Source organism: Triturus cristatus, chromosome 8 (genome assembly GCF_964204655.1).
Source record: "Triturus cristatus chromosome 8, aTriCri1.1, whole genome shotgun sequence".
NCBI lineage: Eukaryota > Metazoa > Chordata > Amphibia > Caudata > Salamandridae > Triturus > Triturus cristatus.
In genome coordinates, this window is record NC_140591.1 from 835,827,457 (window position 1) to 835,850,848 (window position 23,392).

The 23,392-nt window shown below is 44.4% G+C and overlaps 1 protein-coding gene across 20 annotated transcripts in view; it reads left to right on the top strand.

Moving 5' to 3' along the window:
* Nucleotides 1–23,392, top strand: part of MCF2L (MCF.2 cell line derived transforming sequence like) — a 927,044-nt gene that overhangs the window by 857,092 nt on the left and 46,560 nt on the right. For 19 of the 20 annotated variants that reach the window (XM_085622295.1, XM_085622305.1, XM_085622296.1 and 16 more), the window contains one exon: nucleotides 13,309–13,386. The exons of the other annotated variant lie outside the window; for it this stretch is intronic. In XM_085622295.1, the coding sequence (XP_085478421.1) occupies nucleotides 13,309–13,386 (78 nt within the window). The remainder of the gene's footprint in view (nucleotides 1–13,308; nucleotides 13,387–23,392) is intronic. 20 annotated transcript variants of the gene reach the window in all.

Below are 23,392 nucleotides of genomic sequence, written 5' to 3' on the forward strand. Positions count from 1 at the left end.
TCTCAACTCTGCTGTGGGATCATGTCTTATGGGAGTGTAGTATTTGTGATCAGCCAATTGGCGATGACACTCATTTTCTTAATATGTGGTGGCCATAATGACCATTGAACCTCCATTATCAGCCTGTTTGATCGTTATTTCTTTGTCGGTGGCTAGTGTTTTAATCGCTTCAAATTCTTTGTTAGACATATTCTGGAAATCTGGGGCACAGCACTGGTTCCCTACTTCTTTAAGCACAGCCTGTTCAAATGCTATCAATTCATGTGGTATCATAGCCATGCTGGGGGTGAAGGTTAAAGAATTCCGTAGGCCTGTAACTGCTTGGACATGCAGTTTTTTGCCCTGGAAATATCCTTTTAGACACATTTTGTGAAAGAAGTTGTGTAATTCTGAAGTCCTCTGGAATTCATCAATTTTAGGTGTCGGTACATAGCCCAGCCCCTTTTGTGATGCTCCCACTTCAGTTTTGGTAAGTTCTGTAGGGGATACATTGACAGCTAGTCTTTATTCCCGAGTGGCTTTTCAGTGTCATTTGTGGCATTGGTGGTTCCTGCCATTGTAATAGTTCTTGTTGCTGTCCTCTTCTTCTTTCTCTGCCTTTACCCCAACCTCTGAGTAAAAAAGGAGGGTTGTAGGGAGTTTGGAAAGGGTGTTGTGGCCCTTGGGGGAAAATCAGGTATTGCCACATTTGGTGGTCCATGATAGGGCATCATTCTGTGCCCATAATGTCCACAAGGAGGAGTTATTGGTGTTCCAGCTCTGGTTACTGTTCCAACAATCCTTGCTTGAATTGCTACTAGATTAATTAATTCTCCTGGAAGATGGTAAGACCATTGCAGGACCTTCCCCCGGTGGTTGGTAATTTCACTTGTGAATCGTGTGGTTTGTGCCTCCACGATCACCAGCAGAGAGGTACAGTATGGGAGAGACTGGGTATGGACACTAAAAGCACACACAAGAAAATGTATCTATCTAATCACCTGTCCATGTAGAAAAAAGTATGTGAGAATGATTACACGGCCTGTCAAATTAAGAATCCACGAATACCGCAGCACGATTCACTGAAAAAAGTCCAACATAAAAATGAATATGCATTTCCTGACTGATGCAGTACAGTAAATAGGTGGTCGTAGTAGCAATTACTTATAAGAAAACAACAAATATAATTACAAAAGCGCAATCCACATTGTGTGATTTATGGCTGCCTTGATTTAATTCAATACTGTCTTCAATCAGTTATTTTATAATGCGATTCAAATTCAAAGCATTACTTATTTTGGCAAAGCAGTTGTTTCAATCTGTTGTGATACAAAAATTACAGCGCTCTTAGTGAGTGGGAAAGGAAGAGAATGGGTAGGGAGTGGCGAATGAGTGATAGGAGGACAGGCCTAACATAGGTCAATAGTTCCTGGATAAACACAGCTCTAATGTGCATGCGAATTTCACAATTTTTGTCTTTAGAGTCTGTGTAGAGTTAGAGCAGTCTACGTTTCGACCCCTGTAACACAGGGTGAGTTAGTCCTCACGGTGGGGTCTTCATCAGGACAAGGTCATATCGAGCACCTGCGAATAATCGAAAAAGCTGTGTGAGAGAGAGGGGCATAATGTTAATGTTTGGTTGTGGCCTATTTTGATAATACCTCACGTTTACACGGCATCTTCCATTAAAACGTTACCTCTCGAATCCATTTTATTCCAACGCGCTTAAAGCTTTATATACACGGACCTGACCATACCGTAGGCTCACGCGTTTAATGGGAATGTTTGTTTGTGGGCTACCTGATTAGTATCACACGTCTGCACGTCATCCACCGATTTAATAGAACGTTTCAATTTGATTTCAGCGCGCTTTTGGCCGCGTACACATGGAAGAGAACCTTTCTGGGATCCTCTTTCGATGCTTGGCCAAGACACCTTCGGGTACACGCAATGTCTATTAGTGACCACGATTTTGGCAGCCCGTGGGTGATCCTGATCTTTACCCACAGTCTACTCGGTTAATTGATCTAGCATAGCAGCCCCATTGTGCTCTGACGCTTCCACTGTATGATGTCGTCTAGGCGTGGGGCTCTTTCTCTACGTATTAATAGTTCCTTGCATTTTAGATACCTGCCTGTTTTTTTTTCGCTAGCCTTTTTATCTCCCTCCGTGTTCTAGATCCATAGAGGATTAATTCCAGTGCTGCGTGAGATTTAACCCCAGCATGCTTTCTTCTGAAGTAAGTGCATGTCTGCACGTCCTCATTCCATTGATTTACACGCTCTGGGAACCCTGACCATTTTGTTTTTTCCCTTCTGACTCCAGCTACGTCCCTGAATATGAGCAAGTCGCCTTTTTGAACATTCAGCACAGTCACATTGCTGTTTTACCTGATGTAGGTATTAGTTACCCCATCCATTACTTCAACGCTAACCCCGCCACTAGCTGCCCCTCTCTCACACTCAGCTTTTTCGATTATTCGCAGGTGCTCGATATGACCTTGTCCTGATGAAGACCCCACCGTGAGGACTAACTCACCCTCTGTTACAGGGGTCGAAACGTAGACTGCTCTACCTCTACACAGACTCTAAAGACAAAAATTGTGAAATACGCATGTACATTAGAGCTATGTGTTTATCCAGGAACTATTGACCTATGTTAGGCCGGAAGGTTGCATACTATGTACAAATGATGTATATATGTCACGACACCCTTTCCCTGTCCTCCTATCACTCATTCGCCACTCACTACCCATTCTCTTCCTTTCCCACTCACTAAGAGCACTGTAATTTTTGTATCACAACAGATTGAAACAACTGCTTTGCCAAAATAAGTAATGCTTTGAATTTGAATCGCATTCTAAAATACCTGATTGAAGACAGTATTGAATTAAATCAAGGCAGCCATAAATCACACAATGTGGATTGCGCTTTTGTAATTATATTTGTTGTTTTCTTATAAGTAATTGCTACTACGACCACCTATGTACTGTACTGCAATATTGACCCAGGTCGGGTAGTTTCTTTTGGGCTTCCCCATTGAAACTTAACACATTTCCTGACTGATGGTCACACATCAGATGACCTACGCTGGATTATACTAGAAACACATTCTAATATGAATAAGCAAGCACTGTTTAGGAAAGAACAACAATGGATTTTCCGCCTTTCCTCCAATACCATTGGTCTGAATGATGACATTCCATGGCATGAGATATACATATTCCTATCATAGGTTAGACCAGATTAGACCAGACAGGGATCTAGGAGATCAACAAGCACTGTGACATAACTCTTGGTGATTGAGGGACCAGCTCACCAACTCCCTTACCCTGTCCACATTACGAAACCCTTAGCGGTTGCTATTGTGAATATATCTCATTAAGTGAGTAACACATTGCATTGGACAGACCACATAGACATTGTTACAATAGTAGTATCAACTGCTCCTAGTCTTACACAGCTGGGAGGAGCAATCCCCTCACCAACATACTAATCCAGGCTAGCCCTTAAATCTCACACTGGTTCTTAAAACCTTTAGGAGGATGACAGATCTTACTAAGCACAGAGACCTTAAGAAACCCATGGAGGCCGTTCACATGAACACTTCAAAAATGATAAGCTAAACATTCAACTGAACTGACCACACAGCAATTAAACTTGGACCCTTACTCCATGACCAGCATAAACTGTTCCCAATTTCACTCACCTTTGGGGAACAACTTGTTCGCCTACACTGTGAACACAGTTCCAATATACCCCTTTAAATGGTTAGATTTTTTAAAAAAGAATCTTAACCCCAAGCCTGCTTATCCACAATAGGTTGATACCCTTCTTACAGTGACATGGTGGCCGCCACATTGTTTTCGCATTTATCCCTTACCAAAGAAGATAAAAAAAACTGACTAAACCAGTCCGGTTAAACTCAACTCCCCGCTCTAGCATTTAGACACAGAGCAGGACCCACACTGGCAACAGGTTAAATACTGCAAACCAACCCGTGCACCGACACTTCTTAGTCGGCTAACGCGGGTAGGTCGTCAAGAGAGCCGGTCCTGACCAAACTGTAAGTAGGGCATAGCCGACCACGCATCAGATAATGGAACACTATTTATATTCTGAATCAAATAAGATCAATTGACCCCGACATTGATTCCTTTCTTCAGCATGCAAATGGCTTGCCATCATGCACGACTCGAAGAGTCTCAAATTTTACCCAATTGGGGTGAGTTACCAGTTGTGATGGACTTTTAATAATATATGTCATGTTCGTCTTGTGGTGTTTTTATATGTACAGGGGACATAATTTGATCCAACACAGAGAATGTGATTGATGCAAACAGCAAAGTGTGCATTTGGTGTAAAAAATAAGCATGTGATTCACAATTTGCGGCATGCCAACAATACTTCAACAATGAATGCAACTGTTTAATTGTATTTTTATTGTTTACTCTGTGTATTTAAACAACAGGTCATCGCTAAATAATTTAAAAATCAATAGCAAAACTAAGGTATGTGTGATTGGGAGCAAATCCATGAACCTATGCATAAAAACTCCAATCACAAAGTAGATTAGGTTAATATCAGTCCTGACAAATAGCTACTAGATCATTGTTATGACTACACGAATGCTGAAAACATGTTTACCTATAGCTATCTAAGGTAACTAAAGTCTAATAGATAGCATCACACATTTTAAAATAGGTAAGAGAACTTGTTCATTTAAGTTTTTCCTGAGGAGTACCTCTTTTCCTATTTTTAACTTCACACTTTTCACATTTTAACTCCGATCTACTCCCTAAGCCCCCACACCCACACTTTACCAAACAGCGGACAAGAAGATCTCTGGCAAAGGGCCCCATTGAGGGTGCCCGTCGGGCATTGCAGCGGCGGCCCGACCTGGAGCAAATGCCCTATGATGAAGCATGACACATATCTAGGTGTGTGAGGGCATTTGAATCTTGCAGAGTCAGGCTTCCAGTCGAGCCTGCAGAACAGTCATTGATCTACATAGACACCCATACTTCATTGGGAACGCAATTACCTTTATACAATATTTTAGACATCAAACTATTCATATTTACCTCAATGAAAAGTCTGTTTTTAGGCATCATATGGTAACTTGGTCTTGACTACTGTCAGTGTTAAGTAGGTGTTGATTCCTCTAGTCCCTCCTCAGAACCATGCTTACATTAACGGTGCAGTCTTTACTGTTGTGAATATTAATTAAATGAACTTTATGGTACTTAATGCATCGTGTTAATGTAGTCTCTGGAGAAAATACCAACTTGGAAAATACTCATTCCGTGGGGTTGGTTTTCCTCTGTTCGATTGAGGGATTCTGTGGTAATGCTGCATGTATTCCCCCATTTGGAGCTGCAAAATTTTGATATTTTTGATAACCCCCTAAACAAGTTTGTCCAGATTTTACCTGCAGAAAATTGTGCAGGCTAGATATGTCAGTAAAGTGCAGTTTATGCATGCAAGTTGTAATACCGATATGGGCGCAAACACTCATTTGTTCCCAAGTCTTGGTTGCTGTGGGAAATAAGATATAGTTGGTGCTATGAAACTGAAATGATCTTCAGCAAGATTTTATGAGACTAGGATTACATCACATACTTCATTGTTTTTTTTTTTAATTTTTTTTTGTTTTTTTTTTTGAAACCGTTTATTGCAATCTCAAATATATACAAGTATGGGCCTACAACCTTCCGGCCGGCCGCTAAAGTGACAGAAGCAAATGACATACATACAATAAGGCACCTGACTTTGCAGAGACGATAAAGCAGGAGGTATCAACAACGTGGGCCACATGACTCTGAGCCCACAATACGGTTTCGTTTTATACAACACAACAACATAAAACCACACCCGCAAGGCAACCCGCGATCGAAAATGACGACACGTGCTCCTCCAGTGGGGGACCCCAACCATCCAAAGAAATCCAGAGAGGGGAAGGGAAACAGATCCGGGACTGGGAGAACAATGTGCCCGGGGCTGAGGGAGGGGGTCAACTAGGGGGATGGAGCTGGTGAAGTGGGAGGCAACAACGGCGGCTCGCAAATACCCCCGTGGTAGGCGTTCCAGGGGCCCCATATCTTCACCCATGCCCCAGGCTTACCCCGCGCCACATACACCACCTTTTCTCGGAACATGCACCAATCCATGTGTTCTTTCCAGGCTGACACCGCCGGGGGCCTCTGGGATCCCCACAGTTGAGCAATGTCACGTTTAGCTATCATATATCCCAGAGTCACCCATCGCGTCTGCGGAACCGAGTAATCGGTCGGTTCCCACACATTCAGCAAGCATCTCCTCGCTTCAGGCAACAACGCGACATGCGTAACCGCTCGCAGGACCTCATGCACACCACGCCAGAATCGCTCCACCCTCGGACATTCCCACAGAATGTGCAAAAAAGTCGCCAAAGCACCACACCCACGCTTACACAATCCATCCTCGGCATAGCCCATACGCAAAAGCCTTGGCCCCGTCATATACACCCGGTGGAGTATCTTAAGCTGGACGAAGCGAAGGCGAGCCGGGATGGCCACCTCCTTCGGAGAGGCCACCGCGGAAATCCAGTCCTCGTCGTCCAGCTCCAGCCCAACGGCAACCCAAGCCTCGCGGAGGCCAGTCAGTAAGCCCGAGCGGTCATTTATCAATTTCTTGTAAATGAGGGAGATCGTGCTGTCCGGAACGTGGCCATCTAGCACTCTATCCTCCAGGGGGGAGGACTCCGGGATGGAGGCCACGTCTGGGAAGACGGAACCCAGTGCGTGACGGATCTGCAGGTAGCGAAAGTATTCACTGCCCTGCAGCTGAAACTCCGCCTGCAGCATCTCGAATGTTTTGAATCCTCCCCTCGTCCAGAGATCTCCCACTGTACTGATGCCTATCATGTCCCACCTCTCGAAGCCCTTCGAGGTCCACAAAGAGCCCAGCCTCTCCGACGCATACAACGGTGACGCTCGGGTTAAACGGTCCTTCCATCCCATAGCTGCATTAGCCGCGTGCCATACTCGCACCATGACACGCGTGGGTCCCGTCAAGCGGGAATCGGGCACGCTAGTGTAGAGCGCTCGATTGTAGTCGCCACCGGGCAGGAGCATTTTGTCCATTTCAAATGCCGGGTTTAGGGCGGGCCCATAGAAACCGTGATTAATCGCAGCTAACTGGGAGGCCCAGTAATACCGCTTAATATCCGGGAGTGCAATCCCTCCGTCGTACCACGGGAGCGTCAATTTTGCCAGAGCTATACGCGGCCTCCCGTCCCAAAACAGACGGCGCTGCAAGCTTTCCACCTCACGGAAGTAGCGCGCCGGGACCAAGTCCATAGTGTTCTGGAGAGCGTACAGAAAGCGCGGCAATGACATCATCTTGAACAATGCCGCCCGGCCGAGCGGCGAGAGCGGCAAGCGCCGCCAGCGCGCGACATCCTCCTTCAAGCGCTGGAGGGGGGGAAGCAGATTTCGCTCGTAGCGGGCCACCGGGTCCAGCGTAATATAGACCCCCAGGTATCGAAATCCCTGCGAGGCAATCTGGATCGGACAACCCCGGGGGAGGACAGGAGCCTCCCCGGAAAGCACATAGACACAGGATTTAGCCCAGTTGATGACAAGGCCTGAATTACGGCCAAAGGAGCGCAAAACATCGACCAGGACAATCAGTGACTTGCGCGGGGAGGCTAAGTACAAAAGGATATCGTCAGCGTAGAGGGACACGCGGTCCTCATACTCGGGGGTCCAACGGAGACCACGGATAGAAGGGTGCCACCGCAGCCACTCCGCCAGGGGTTCCAAGGCCAGTGCAAAAAGGAGTGGCGACAGGGGACAACCCTGTCGCGTGCCCCGTCCCAGCACGAATGGGGCCGAGACTCGACCATTCACCACCACCTGTGCCAATGGGTCCGAGTACAACAATTTGACCCAACTGATGAATCCCGGGCCAAATCCAAATTTCGCCAACATCGCCCAGATGTAGGGCCATTCGAGCGTGTCGAACGCCATGGTGGAGTCTAAGGACGCCAAGATGGCCGGCTCCCGCACGAACGGAACACGCGCGAGCACCCCGTGCAAGCGCCGCAGATTAAGGGCCGTATTGCGATGGGGAATAAAGCCGGACTGGTCTTGGTGGACCAAATCGCCCACCACGCCGACAAGCCGGTTGGCGAGCACCTTGGCGAGGATTTTAGGTTCCGCGTTCAAGAGCGAGATAGGCTGGTAGGATGTGACCCGGTCTCGCGGTCTCCCCTCCTTGTGGATAACCACGATGGTAGCCAGACGCTGGTCCGGCGGGAGGGAGCCCCGCGAGTGGGCCGCAAGGAACATTGCGCGGAGATGGGGTGCCAGTACATCCGGTCGCAGTTTATACAACTCGATAGGAATGCCGTTCGGGCCCATGGCCTTGCCAGAAGCGACTGAACGGATAGCGAGGGCAATTTCGTCCGAGGTGGGGGCGGCCTCCATCAACTCCCTGTCCTCCATTGAGAGGGAGGGCAGCGCGATGTCACGCAGCAGGGCATGGGAATCCTCCTCCGGGCAGGGAGAAACCGGGGAATATACCTCGCGGAAATAATCTGCGAAGCAAGAGACAATGCCTTCCGGCTCAGTAACACGTACACCATCCATTCTCTCAATCAGCGGGACCACACGACTAGCACTCTCCTTCTTATCCAACCACGCAATCAACTTGCCAGCCTTATCACCCACATCATACAATCGCCCCTGTTGCTCTCTGCTGAGGCCCCTAGCCGCCTCCTCGACGAGGGACCTATAGGCCGCCTGCTTAAGGTGTAGAACGTGCAGCGCAGCGTCAGTCACCCCACTCCCCAGATCCCCCTCCAGTTCAGTAATTTCGGCCTCCACCCGGGTCACCTCCTCCTGTGCGCGCCTCCGGGCATGGGAAATAAAGGAGAGGGCTTCCCCTCTAAGCACTGTCTTGAAAGCCTCCCACAGGGAGATGGCCGACGAGACAGACCCCACATTCTCCTCAAAATACCGTTGCAAGGATTTAATCAAGTCCGCACGAATAGTGGGGTCGCGCAGGTACCAGGCATTGATTGGAGCTACCCTGCCCTCCCCCCTCGGGAAGACATCAAAGTGCAACAGGAGTGGGGAATGATCTGAAATACCCCGCACCAAGTGGCGCACCTCCCCCACTCTCCCGGCATAGGCCGCAGGAACAAGGACATAATCAAGCCGCGAAAGGCTACCATGGGCCCCCGAATGGAAGGTGTATTGCAGCTGAGCGGGATGCTTTAGACGCCAACAGTCCACCAATCCCAGTGTGTCCAAAAGGCCAGACAGCCACGCTTGTGCCCGGGGGAGGTCCCTAGGGGGATAGCGATCCATAGTCCCAGAGGCCACCGCATTGAAGTCCCCCCCAACCACCAGAAGCCCCCCCGGAAGGTCAAGCAGGAGGCGTCCCAGGTCCGCAAAGGTGGTGGACTGTAACCCCGGTGGGACGTACACTGAGACAAAGACGACTACTTTGCCCTCCATTCTCCCCACCAAGACAGTGTAGCGTCCCCTCTCATCATGGCGCACCTCGTCTATTTCTAGCGGGAGCGAGGTCTTGACCATAATGCCCACCCCTCGTGAGCCTGATGTGAAGCCCGAGTGGGCCACCAAACGATAGCCACGCCGATTCATGGCACAAAAGGTGTTACCAATGAGGTGCGTCTCCTGCAAAAAGACCACATCAGGCGAAATCCGTTTCAGATATTGCAGGACCACACCCCGCTTAATCCTATCACCCAGTCCGTTAACGTTCCAGGACAACAAAGTCAGGTCCCTACCCCCCATCACATACAGAAGCAATCAGTTGTCCCCCGGAGAGCATCTCAAAAACACCAATACAATGAAGGGTTTGCCTCGCGGTAGAAACGAACCACACCCCACCCCAACCCACCCATCCCAACAGAACTCCCCCCACCCTGTACCCCTGCATGAGCCCAAACAGCCCCCCCAAAGTGCAGTGTGCCTGTCGCCCCATAGAAGAAAACTAACTAGTCCCCCAGAGGAGGAGGGAGATCCCCCAAGAGACCCCACACGACCTCCACAGGAGGGGAACTTACCCTAACAGTCAATGGTGACAATAACACAGTCCCGAGCAAGGCCTACCATTAGTCCCTCAGTCCTGATCCGGCGGGCCCTCCCCACCAACCGCTCCCCCCCCACCCCCCCGGCCCCGATCTCCGGGCAAAGTGTCCAGCCAGTCCCCGGCCGCTTCTGGACGATCAAAAAAGTGCGTGCGGCCATCCACCTCCACCCTCAGCTTAGCCGGAAAAACCATCGCATATTTGAGATTCAGGTCCCGTAGGCGACGTTTGACACCGAGAAAGCTCTGTCTCTGCTTTTGGACCGCCGGAGTAAAGTCAGGATAGAAATTTATATCCATGTTATCAAGTCTGACCGGCCCTTGTAGCCTGGAAGTCTGCAGGATAGCGTCCCTGTCCCGAAAATTGAAAATCCGGGCGATGAGAGGCCTCGGAGGGGCTCCGGCCTTAGGCCTACCCCCGGGGACCCTGTGGGCACGTTCCACTGCAAAGAATTTACTCAGCCCCCGAGGCTGGAGATGGGTGAGGACCAAGTCCTCCACAAACAGATCCGCTGCCTCTGCCTCGCGTCCTTCCGGCACCCCGATAATGCGGACGTTGTTTCTCCGGGCCCGACCCTCGGAATCCTCCAGTCGACGATGCATCAGGGCGCTCGCCTGGCCAAGCCTGCGCACCTCCTGTTGGAGGGCCGCCACGTCAGATGTGAGGCCCGAGGTAGAGTGGGCCAAAGAATCGACCCGGTCATTTGTTTTTGACAGATCGGCTCTCACGAGGCCCACGTCCACGAGGACCGAGTCGATCTTCTGCGCCAGAGTGTCAAAGCGCTGGTCCACCGAGGCCTTCATCTCGGCGATAGCGCCCATGACGTCTCGGAGGGTCAGGTCCGTGGGCAGAGCAGGAGCATCAGTCGGGCCCGTAGGGGACCTACGCAGCGCCTCTGGAGACCCCTTCTGGAGGGTGTAGCGATCCATGTTGTTGGATTGATGGGCCGCGCCACGACGGGTCGACTTCACCTTAGCCCGGTCGCCATCTTGTTTTGTGGCCATGGTCGCGGTCCCCAAATCGAGCCAATCTCCTCAAAAAGGGGGGTAGACAATCCCGTTCAAGGGCTCTGGGGGGGGGGCGACCACCGCTCCGCAGGACGGACCGCCGCCGGCGGGCCGGCAGGGCACCCCAACGAGGCCACACCACCGCACACCGCTTCGCGACCCTACCTCGCCTGGCAGCAAGGAGGGCGCAAAAGCGAAAGTGAAAGTGCGGGGTGCGCGAGTCGCCCGGCCTTGCCCGCCGCTGTTATTCACTTTGTCGCCGGATCGCCCCACAACTCCAGTACGGGGGGCCGGTGTGGAGAAGGCCGCAAACCTTAATCGGTGCTCCCGCCGGTGTCCGAAGTCCGAATGGAAAACGGGCGTCACCTCAGTTCGGGTTCACAAACACAGTCCCCTCATCTAGGACAGGATTCGGTCAGGATTTATGCAGGAGGTCGCGGAGGTCCTCGGGAGCCTCGCACCTACGCGGCCATCTTGGGTGCGCGCTAGGCTCCTCCTCCACATACTTCATTGTTAATGACAAACTGCAGCCTGCTGAGTTTAGTGTAGGTACATTTGAGGAATAGTTGAAAATAAGATGAGGTGAGATCTTCTAGTTCCTACTGGTTGCTATGCGTGCAGCACAAAGCACCAGAGAATTGATTCTCAAACATGTGTTTGTTAATATTGTTACTTGTGATCACAAATGATGTATCCTGATTGATAAAATCAGGATCTGCTGACATTTACACTCACAGATTGAACTAATACCAAGGTTAAATCTGCCCCATGGTTGTAGTTTTCACAGCTGTAAGCATCAGATAGTTGTAGGAACACAGGTGTTCATAGCAAAGCAAAAGCTGAGAATTTTGCAGTCACCCACTAGGATCCCACATTTTCTTGAGGTACAGAGGTGGGAATATCTCCATGTGAAGGAAAAGATGGAGTAGAATGGGTAATTGGACGTATCTGCAAAAGCCTGCTCCAGCGTATTATTTACCTAAGTGCAATCCACGAAAGTATGATTAAATCCTAAATTCTCCTGGAAAGCTACAGTTTTCATACATTTAAGCAATTGGTCCCAAAGTGCAGTGTATTCGATTTCCCCGCTTACATAACCGGGCCAATCATATTATTTGGACCAGCAAGCTGCACAGCAAATTTGAATATTTGTGAGAAAATTCCATAATGAAACATCTGTTTTTACCTTTTATTTTCTAAATATCAGTATCTTCCACCCTGAAAAAATTGGTTTGCAACTGACAGAACCAATCTTTTACTTGTACTAACGTTTCCAAGGTCTAAGGTGTAATTTACATAGGGATCCAATTGTTCGAACATTTTTTCGAACCAAAAGTATGTGATTCGTATGATTTTTGGAAATACATTATTTTGGCTTATTTACCCTCAATCGCTAATGGACAAGGTGTTTGCAGCAATTTTCCGAAGGCAAAGAGGATGGCGGAATTATTTAAGTACTCATCCTTAGATGTTTGTTAGATGTACTGTCTAAATCTCAGCAGAAACACGTCCGCCTCCAATCCTTCTGCACCTGTGAAACCGTCTCCTATTGCAGAGCACGAATTATGAGAAATCAATTGTTTTGTAAGAATCTGTCTGCATTTTTGAACTTGCGTTGAGCAGCGGCTTGGTCACCACTGCCCTTATTGTCCAAGCCTATTTTCTGGCTTTCAGTACTTTGGCCAAAATTCAATTTGACTATTCCACATTGCAAAAACGTTTTCATTCATCAGTTCTTGTATTTCACATTTTCTATTGATGGGTTTGTGCTACAAAAGTCACTGCACATTACATGACTATAGAAAAAGATTGTAATCATGGGGTGCCAAGTGCACAGTTTAAAAGCAGGTTACATTATTTCGTAGCTGGAAAATCGTAGCCCTGAAGTTAGTTGGGTGACACACTTTAACAATAGGTGGGGCATTGTGCCCATAAAGTGGCCATGCTTGATAGCAGCATGGTTCATAGATGCTTTAGGGTTTATTGAAATGTATTTCCATTTACGTAGTTTCTTAATAAATTATATTTAAATATTTTAATCTCTTAGAGATATAGAAATTATATGGAGGACTTGTATTTTTGGGAAACAAATTCAGTTTAACACCAGACGGTTCTCTCCATCATTAACTCCAAGGTATTACATGTGCAGCATGCCTTCATCTAATCCTCATTCTTCAATATCTCTCTTCTGTCTTTTTACTTCTCCCTCTTTCTGCAGCTGCTTCTCCTACAAGTCCTGACAAAAAAGTTAAACGCCATGAAGTAAAAAGCGACCCAACTCCTTTTGGTTTCAGAGGTAGAGTTTTCCATCTATCCTTAACATTGCAGATTGTTCCGTACAGGCATGTGGGAGACCTGCGCTACTCAATGACTAGAGAACGGTTGCTTGCAGACTTTATACTCCGATATGGATTCACAACTTTATTTTTATGGCAAAGCCACTGCTAATATATTAGTCCACCTTAACTCCCTTTGTAACTGCCTGTATTTGGAATATGTATAAGTGGGTGAGTATTTGTGAAATGAGAGTGCATGGGTTGATGGGCAAAGCCTAACTGCAGGCACGCGTACAATTAGTAAAAGGAGCCGGCAGTACTGAAAAGTGCACACAGTTGTGTGTGTGTGCGCAGGAGATGGAAGTTACTCATGGTAAAATATTTAGGTGGTATTTAAATTTTCTTTAGTAAATATTTCTTCAAATAAAAGAAAATAACATAGTTCAATATTCTCTTATCTTCAAGCCCTTTGCAATTTATTGATGTTCAACTAAAGTACTATAGACAGCTTTTACTGCCAACAAATTGAATTGCTGCTTACAAAAATATATTAACATGGTCCAATCCTAGGTTTTAGTCATGTCAGAGTGCACTGATGCAGGAAGTAAAGCAATCGAGTTATGTGATAGATCTACACTTAAATAAATATGACCTTACAGGAAATTGAAGTGACGTGCACTATAATAAATCAATTTGCTAGATTTGTTATGGATTTAAGTAAAGTGAACAATGGTAAGCTGTACGACTGGAAGTCTATATCATTTCTATAGAGAATGATTTTCCAGGCATTTATGACTAGACAAATGTTTGCTTTTGGTTTTCTGAAGGTGAACCAATAAATGGGGCCACAATTCCAAAAATATGTCATTTCACCATCCTGCAAGTAGGGGGCTTTTTTTATAGATTTGCTGTTGTGAATTGGAGATGGTGGTTTTCTATTAACAGTGACTCAAATCGATTCTTTTAGGTTACTAATTGTTATCTTTTTATACGTTTATTGCCAAAGTGTCTTAACAAAACTGCAAATGATCTGGCCATATGAAATGCAAATTGTAGACAAACTGGTCCGTTGTACTTTTGGATTAAAAGTAATCATCCAGTTTGCAGATCACAACAAAGCATTGCTATGTGCACCAACCTTAAAAGCTTCTGTGAGAGCTACACCTCACAGTACTTGCCTCACTGTCGTAAATTACCACCATACTTCCAAGATAATCCACATACATCCTCCCAACAGGATGTAGTGTCCTCCATAAACCAGATCAGGCTTGTGAGAGATACATTGTGGCTATAGCACAGTGGCTGATAAGAGAGTAGCGCAGTGGGTGTCTGGAAGCCGTGGTAACATTCACAGAGGGTAAAGGTTTGGAGGCAGGCACAGAGGCTTACATTGAGGTATGGGGGTGGACAATGGGAATGGCACACCAGACAGAGCCTGTTTAGAAGAAGAGGATAATAGGTGTGTCTCAATGAGGGAACAGAAAGGAGATTTTTGGAAACTTGGCAGTGGGACTAAGGAAAGAGGGTAGGAAGGCTTAGTTATAGGGTGTGGTGGTTAACGGACTTGCCATGAATAAGTATCGGAAAATGGTTGAAGGAAACACAGTTTTGAGCGATAGTGGAAAGTGGTTAAGTGTAACACTTGATGCGTCTCTGCTACCCCTTCAGGCAGTAAAGGAGCTAATGATGGGAGGAAATAGAGAGGGAAATGGCTAGAACAATGCAAGCTCAGCAACGCATGCCCGAACAACACAAGCACAACCACGCTTGACTTAACCACGCGTATGTCTTATCCAATCATATGCATGGTAAAGACATTAGCACAGTCTAGCTGCTGGAATGTGGGGGCAAGTAAGAGGATGTGGTCAGGTAAGTGGGACTGGGTTTTGGGTGTAGTTTTTAGGGGTTGGGGTAGTTTTCAGGGCTGGGGGGTTTGGGTTGTTTTCAAGGCTGAGTCATGGGAGAAGTTTTTCAGGACTCTGGGAATATGGGGACGTTTTTAGGGCTCAGGGGAATCGGGGTTGTTTTTAGGGCTAGGGTGTAGTTTTTAGGGCTGGGGTCGGGACAGTTTTTAGGGGCCAGGGGGTTGGTTTTCAGGAGGGAGGGGGACGTTTTAGGGCTCAGGGCAGGGAGGAGGGGTTAGTTTTTTGGGCTTTGGGGATGTTTTAGGGCTCAGGGGGGCAGGGATCAGGGTATTTTGGGGGCTTTGTGGGCCTTTTTAGGGCTGAGTGCTGGAGTCAGGGTAGAACTTTGGCCTGAGGGTGTTTTTGGGCTCAGTGCAGGGGTTGGGATATATATATATATATATATATATATATATATATATATATATATATATTCAGTGAAAAAACCATAGGTTTCACACATGTTATAGTTAGCTGGACATTTTACTCGTAAAAAACCAATGAAATTGCCCCGTTATAGTTAGTTCAGCTAACTATAACTCGCGCGCCCGCAATGCACTGCTGATGACGTCACATATTACATCACTCATGACATGGTCAGTGACATCACTCATGACATCACTGATGACATCTCAAATGACATCACTGATGACATCACTGATGACATCATCCAGTGAATGTGTGTTTTTCTGAAAATTAAATATGTTTTATATATGTATATCTCAAGGTTGATAGAAGAATAAATGGGTATATTACTGTCTAAATGGATGATTTCTTTTTGAAAAATTGATTGTGTAACTGACTGATTAAGTGTATCATAGTGAATACATGGCTTAGTGAGTAATATTTAAATATGTAAATATCTGTATCATTTTTTCACTTTGTGTATAAGTGGCTGCATGGGTTGGTGAGTAGCTACATGGGTGTCTATATAGGTTATTAGTTGGTTTTTTTGAGTATTAGTCTGAGTGTCTGCATGGTTCGGTGGGGGGTATGACGTAGTGCATAGGTGCATGAATGAGTGACTCACTGTTTGTATGTGTTGAACAGAGCATGTGTGCAGGACTGCATGGGTGGATGCGTGTGTGTATTGGTGTGTTAGTGAGTGAATGACTGTCTGAATAGTGTCTTTATGAGTAACTACATATGTTTTAAACTAGTATATGTGACTATTGGTGTATATATGTGAGTATATGTGAGAGGGAGAGATTGAAAGAGTTCCTGTATGAATAAGTATGTGTTTCTATAAGTGATTGTTTAAAAGACTAAGTATGTGTAAGTTTCCGTAGAAGTAAGTGTGGTGGTGTGTGTATAACTGTATATACAGGTGAATGTATGTTTGATTCTTTATTAGCATGAGTGACTATGTGTGTGAGTAACTCTATGGATGAGTGGCATTATGTAACAGGATGTATAGGTGTATGAGTACATATGATGAGTGAGTACATGTATGAGTGACTGTATAGGACTGTTGGTGAATGAGTGGATGTGTATGTTGATCTTAGAATTACTGAAGAGGTTGTTGTAACTGGTATTGGTATGTCCATTGTTTTGAAAATTTTAGTCTCTATTTTTGAATGTGTGTATCAAAGCTTATATTAAGGTGAGAGGAGGTCTGCCACTCTATCACAAGGATGATGTCATCAGTGATGTCATCAGTGATGTCATTTGAGATGTCATCAGTGATGTCATGAGTGATGTCACTGACCATGTCATGAGTGATGTAATATGTGACGTCCTCAGCAGTGCATTGCGGGCGCGCGAGTTATAGTTAGCTGAACTAACTATAACGGGGCAATTTCATTGGTTTTTTACGAGTAAAATGTCCAGCTAACTATAACATGTGTGAAACCTATGGTTTTTTCACTGAATTTCTAAGGTTTTTTAAATGCTAATTCCTAACTATAACGTGTGTGAAACCTATGGTTTTTTCAGTGAATTTCTAAGGTTTTTTAAATGCTAATTCCTAACTATAACGTGTGTGAAACCCATGGTTTTTTCAGTGAATTTGCAAGGTTTTTTAAATGCTAATTCCTTACTATAACGTGTGTGTAACCCATGGTTTTTTCAGTGAATTTGCAAGGTTTTTTAAATGTTATTTTTTTTTTTTATTCTTCATTTTTTTCAAACATATTTTTAATTTAATTTTCTTTCATTTTATAAAGACTATGCTTAAATTTTTAAAATCCTTAAATATTTTTTTTTAATATATTTTTTAAAATAAACATGTAAAATTTATTACCAGATTTTTTTTTTTTTTTATTTATTTTTTTTTAGTACGCGTACCGTAAGCTCACGGTAAGCGTACGGTTTACGCAACGTCCGTAATCTATCTACGCTGCTTGCGTATAGTTACGCAATTTGCGTAGCCGCGCGTACTGCGCGTGGGACGCGTGCGCGCTTACGCCACACGCGCACGTTACGCGGAAGTGCCGGGGAGTGACTGTTATGCGCATGCGCGGAAGCGCGTGTCTTTTTTACGCGCACGCGTACTTTTTGCCGTAAGCGTACCGTAAGCGTACCGTAAGCGTACGGTAGGTCATGTGATCTTGAAACACAACTTTTGATTGGTTGAAAGTACTTTCAGTTCTAGAACTCTCCTACACCACACCCATTCCCCTCATTTCTGCTTGTGATCCCTTGGGAGAAGGAGCTGGTTTGTCTTTGGGATACGATGGCAGAACAGCAGAGCTCTTCTGAGAGTGAGGCTAGCACCAGCAGTACTGTCTTGAGGCAGAGAGCGAGGAAAGTAAAGCCTTCTTATGTTTGGGATTATTTTACTTTTCCAGAAGGCCAGCAAAAGGTGAATGCACCCTTAGTTACTTGCAAGCTGTGTCAGCGTGTACTTTCTAGAGGTAATCCTAACAGGAAGTATTCCTTTGGGAATCACACCATGAAGAGACACCTCCAGGATGTACACAGAAGGACACATGGTCATCTTTTTGGAGGTAACTCTTCAGAAAGACGAGCCAGTACATCCACAGCAGCTCAGCCTGGACCATCACCTGCAGGGCTTACTCCTTCTTCTGCAGGTCAGGTGAGCCCTTCATCTGTGGGGGGAGAATCTCCTTTTGCTGGCCCTCTGGAAATGAACCTTCGATTTCGGAAGGTTGATATTCATTGCACATTTTGTAAAGGTCTAATTTGTCATAGGGAGACCAGTGTTTCCCTAGTGAACAACAAAATAGATCAGCACATTTGTAGCTTTGAATGATTTTCCCATGCTTCCTTTCCTCTGTCCCTGCATGAACACAACGGTTCTTTTAAGAGCCAACCTTATCTTCCATCTTTTTTTTACTTGTTTTTAAAAACTTTTTTTTTTTTTTTTTTTACCGTACGCGTACGGTAAGCGTACCTTTTTTTTATTTTTTAAAAAAAAACACTAAAAATCATTTATCACATTATAAAGTCCTTGAGAGACTACAATTTTTATTATTGACTTACCATACTCACTCAAAAAAATATTTATTCATTTGTTTTTTTAAAAAATAGTTTTTAAAATGGTTGTAGTTTCCGAAAATTTTCTATATCGATCTGAAAATAAAGAAAAAAGTATTAATATTTTTAAACCATTTAATAATACAGTACACATATTTACATTTTTTACCAAAAAATATTTTTGCCTTATTTTTGCTGTTTTCAGAATAAATTGCATTTCACTATTAATTTCAAAGCACACTTACTGCTCTTTTTTTTTCGGGCCAAGTGAAAATCTCTTTTTACAATTTGAAATCACTTTTACAGACTGACACATTATGAAACCACTATTTTTGATTTATTTAATTGGACGTGTCCAAGCTGTTTTTTTTTCAGACCACCACCATGTGCATTCTCTGTGACTGCCTACACTCCACCAAGGGCAACCAGCCTTAGTGATGCTGAATGTATTTGCATTACAGACTTAAACCTGAAAACCCCACTGGCTTGTAAATACTGTGCATGACTATACACGGCAAGGACATGGGTGTGTGCTAAGCCTCTGCTTCTTCCCCCAAAAATTCGCTCCCCCTTTCCATCTAATGCAACTGTGAAATCACCAGAGCAAGACGCAATAAATCTCTGCCTATAATTCTTTTATGCACACAGAGTCATGTTTTCACATTAGTGCCAAAACGAAATTTCTTTGCCAATTTGAAAGCACACTTACTGCTCTTTTTTTTTTTCGGGGCAAGTGTAAATCACTTTTACACACTGACACATTATGAAACCACCATGTGTAACTACAACAAAAACAATTCCCATTTCTATTATTCATTTCTTAAGTTACCACATACATCCCCTCTCAAACTGTAAACTCACCTTTAAAATTAGTTAGTTGTGAAAGAAATGTGACACTCAAACAGCAGATTATCAGAGCCAGGATCTCTGTTCTGTTCACCTCTCTCCTCTCAGCAGAACCAGATAATGGCAAACTTTCCCTCTATTTTTCCACACATATACATGTAAGTTTCAAATCTCAGTGCTTCCCCCTTTTTTTCACATGTATTCACACATTTCTATTGGTTGAAAACCAACCCTTTTCCAAAAGTACCCTGCCCCCAACTTGACTTCTGCCTAGTACCCTTCCCCCAACTTGACTTCTGCCTGCTACCATAGCAACAGCTCATGGAACACTGCTGTGTGCAGTTAGGTCAGAAGTTCGACACACAATGTTTCAATTCCACAGAGCAAGAGTGCTTGACTTTTCAAACCTTACAGCAAATCCATAGTACTGTTCTTTGGTTACACATTTTTTTGTACCAATACAAAACATGCTTCTATTAATTTTCACATACAGCCTAGTTTTTATTCTAGAATGGTATGAAACAGCCAATCAGTTCTTTTTGTTTTAAAAAAATATGTATGCCTCCATTTCCAAACTGTCTTTCTTTTCATATTGCCATTCTACTGAAAGACACCTCCTGAGTGCATCCAGTTCTCCTTTGAAGATGTTCACAGTGTGGATTGTAGGGCACAGCTATGTCTTCTGGAGTGAAAAGTTTGCAGAGAAAACAGATATGGTGAGAGACCTTGCTTTGCCAAATGTAGACATTAAATGGATTGGTCAGAGAGGGTTAAAGTGGCACCAATTGATGCCATTGGTGAAATCCTTCATTCAAATCCAACACCCTGACCTCATAATAGTGCACTGTGGTGGCAATGACCTAGGCACTTTGACTGGGGTAGGTCTGGAAATGCTTATGAAGGACACCTTTGCACAACTGTTTACACTTTTCCCTAAAACTGCCTTTGTGTTTTCCAACATATGCCAAAGGCAAAAATGGAACTGGTCCAATCATTTCTGTCCACAGATTGACAAAGCAAGAAAGCACGTCAACAAATCTGTTTCTGCTTTCCTCCGTGACTATGGTATGGGTGCCATTTACCACAACAACTTGCGTTATGACATGCAAGACATTTATAGAGGAGATGGTGTGCACTTCAATGATGAAGGGAACAGAGTCTTCCTCTTGAACCTTAGACTCTGCATCGGTACTTACTTGTAGGTACCACTAAAAAAATGACTTCATAAACACAACAGCTCTTTTTAGAGCTCCCTAATTTCTAAACTCTTAAATCTGCTTTTCATTTATCTATTTTTTTTTTTTTACCGTACGCTTACCGTAAGCTTACCGTACGCGTACCCCGTGATTTTTTTTTAAATCAATAAATGTTTTTTTTGTACTTTTCTGTCCTTCTTTGACCCCCTTACAAATGTTAGGGGGTCTGTAACTCTCCTCATTGCCCCCTTTCCTTGTTTTCACTCTTTTTTTTCAGAGTGAAATACACAAAATGGCGGCCGCCGCTTCCTGGTTTCGACCGATTCGAATGTTTACTAAGATCTAACAGCCAATCAGAATCGCGCTCGCGCACGCCGCCGTACGCTTACCGTAAGCGTACGGTAAGCGTACCGTAAGCGGGCTCAGATATATATATTGATTTAAAGGCTATTTTCTCAGAATCTACTGAACAGATTTACACCAAACCTACAAAAGGCACTTCCTTGACCTGAGGACTACCTCTTTGCCAAATTTCTAGTAATTCTGTTCAGCCGTTCGGGCTGTAGCCCTGTCTAAAGGTCCTATGGAAAAATGCATGGGAAAAACGCGTTTTGGGACCCCCCTTTTATCTCAGCCCCCGCTTGACGAATCCCCCCGAGACTTTCAGGGTAGGAGCGGAGCGTAGCGCCCCACCTATTTTGAGAAATTCGCGAGGATTCGTCGACCGGCGCCAAAGTTATTCAAAATAGAATGTTGAGGTTTTCCTATGGAAACGTGGTCCTAACTATAACTACCTACTGGCGACCGCCAGTAGGTAATATATATATATATACATATTTTTTTATATTCACTAAAAAAAACATAGGTTTCAGGGGCGTTATAGTTAGCTGGACATTTCCCTCGTACAAAACCCTAGAAATTCCCCTGTTATAGTTAGTTCAGCTAACTATAACTCGTGCCCCCGCAGTGCACTGCTGATGATGTCACATATTACATCACTCATGACATGGTCAGTGACATCTCAAATGACATCACTGATGACATCTCAAATGACATCACTGATGACGTCATCCAGTGACTGTGTGTTTCTGTAAAGTTTAAATATGTTTTATATATTTATAGTGAAAGGCCTATGGAAGAATGAGTGGGTGTATAAGTGTGTGAATGGGTGATTTTCTAGGTGCGTAACTGACTCTAAGTGAGTCATTAAATGTATCTTACTGAAGACTAGTGACTAAACTGTGTGAATGTCTGTATGTGTCTGTACGTTGGTGTATAAGTGGCTGCTTGGTTTTGTGAATAGCTATATTAGTGTCTATATGGGTTATTGATTGGTTGTCTGAGTATCTGTATGGGTGCCTGAGTGTTTGTGTGGGTAGGGTGTGTGTGACTCTGTGCATAGATGTGTGAGTGGGTGATTCAGTGGGTGCATGGTTCAAGAGTGCATCTGTGATGGACTGTATGGTTGGGTGACTGTATGTAAGGGTGTGTTAGTGATTGAATGTATATCTCAGTTGTACATGTGTCAGTAACTACATATGTGAAACGCAGTGTATATGTGTGTAAGAGTATATAACTATCTGTATGTGAGAGTGTGTGATTTTGGGAGTGGCTGTATGGATGAGTGTGTGCTTGTATCAGTAATTGTATAAGAGCGTCAGAATTTGTTAGTATTTTTATGAGTAAGTGAACTTGAGTGTGTTTAACTGTATAGGCGAGTAAATTGGACTGTGATTAATTATTTGCATGACTAACTAGATGTGTCAGTACCTCAATGGATGATTGGCGGTGTGTGTGTGTGTCTATATAGGTGTATAAATGCATATGATAGTCCTGTACAGAGTGACTGTAAGTATGAGTGACTGTACAGGTGAGTGAGTGGAGATGTATGTAGACCTAAGAGTCAATGAGTGGGTGTGTAGTTATTGGTATTGGAGTATCTATGGTTTTCAAAATGGCCGTTTGAAATTTTGAGTCGGTGTATCAAAGGTTATATTAGGGTGTGAGAAGATGCACTAATTTATCACATGGATGATGTCATCAGTGATGTCATGAGTGATGTCATTTGAGATGTCATCAGTGATGTCACTGACCATGTCATGAGTGATGTAATATGTGACGTCATCAGCAGTGCATTGCGGGGGCCCGAGTTATAGTTAGCTGAACTAACTATAACAGGGGAATTTCTAGGGTTTTGTACGAGGGAAATGTCCCGCTAACTAGAACGCCCCAGAAACCTATGGTTTTTTTAGTGAATTTCTAAGGGTTTTTAAATGCCAATTCCTAACTATAACGCCCCTGAAACCTTTGATTTTTTCAGTGAATTTAAAAGGTTTTTTAAATGCCAATTCCTAACTATAACGTGCATGAAACCTATGGTTTTTTCAGTGAATTTCAAAGGTTTTTTAAATGCTAATTCCTATCTATAACTTATCTCATGTTTAATGATTTTCATTGGATTTCTATATTTGTCAAATTCAGTGTGTCAATTACATTATGTTTTTTGAAATTCTTTTTATCACCATTTTTTTAATTAATTTTTTTAATTCATTCTTTTAAAAACTTAAAAAATATAATTTGTTTTTATTGGGTTTTTCAAACCTATTTTTTTATATTTTTAAAAATATTTCTTTAACTATATG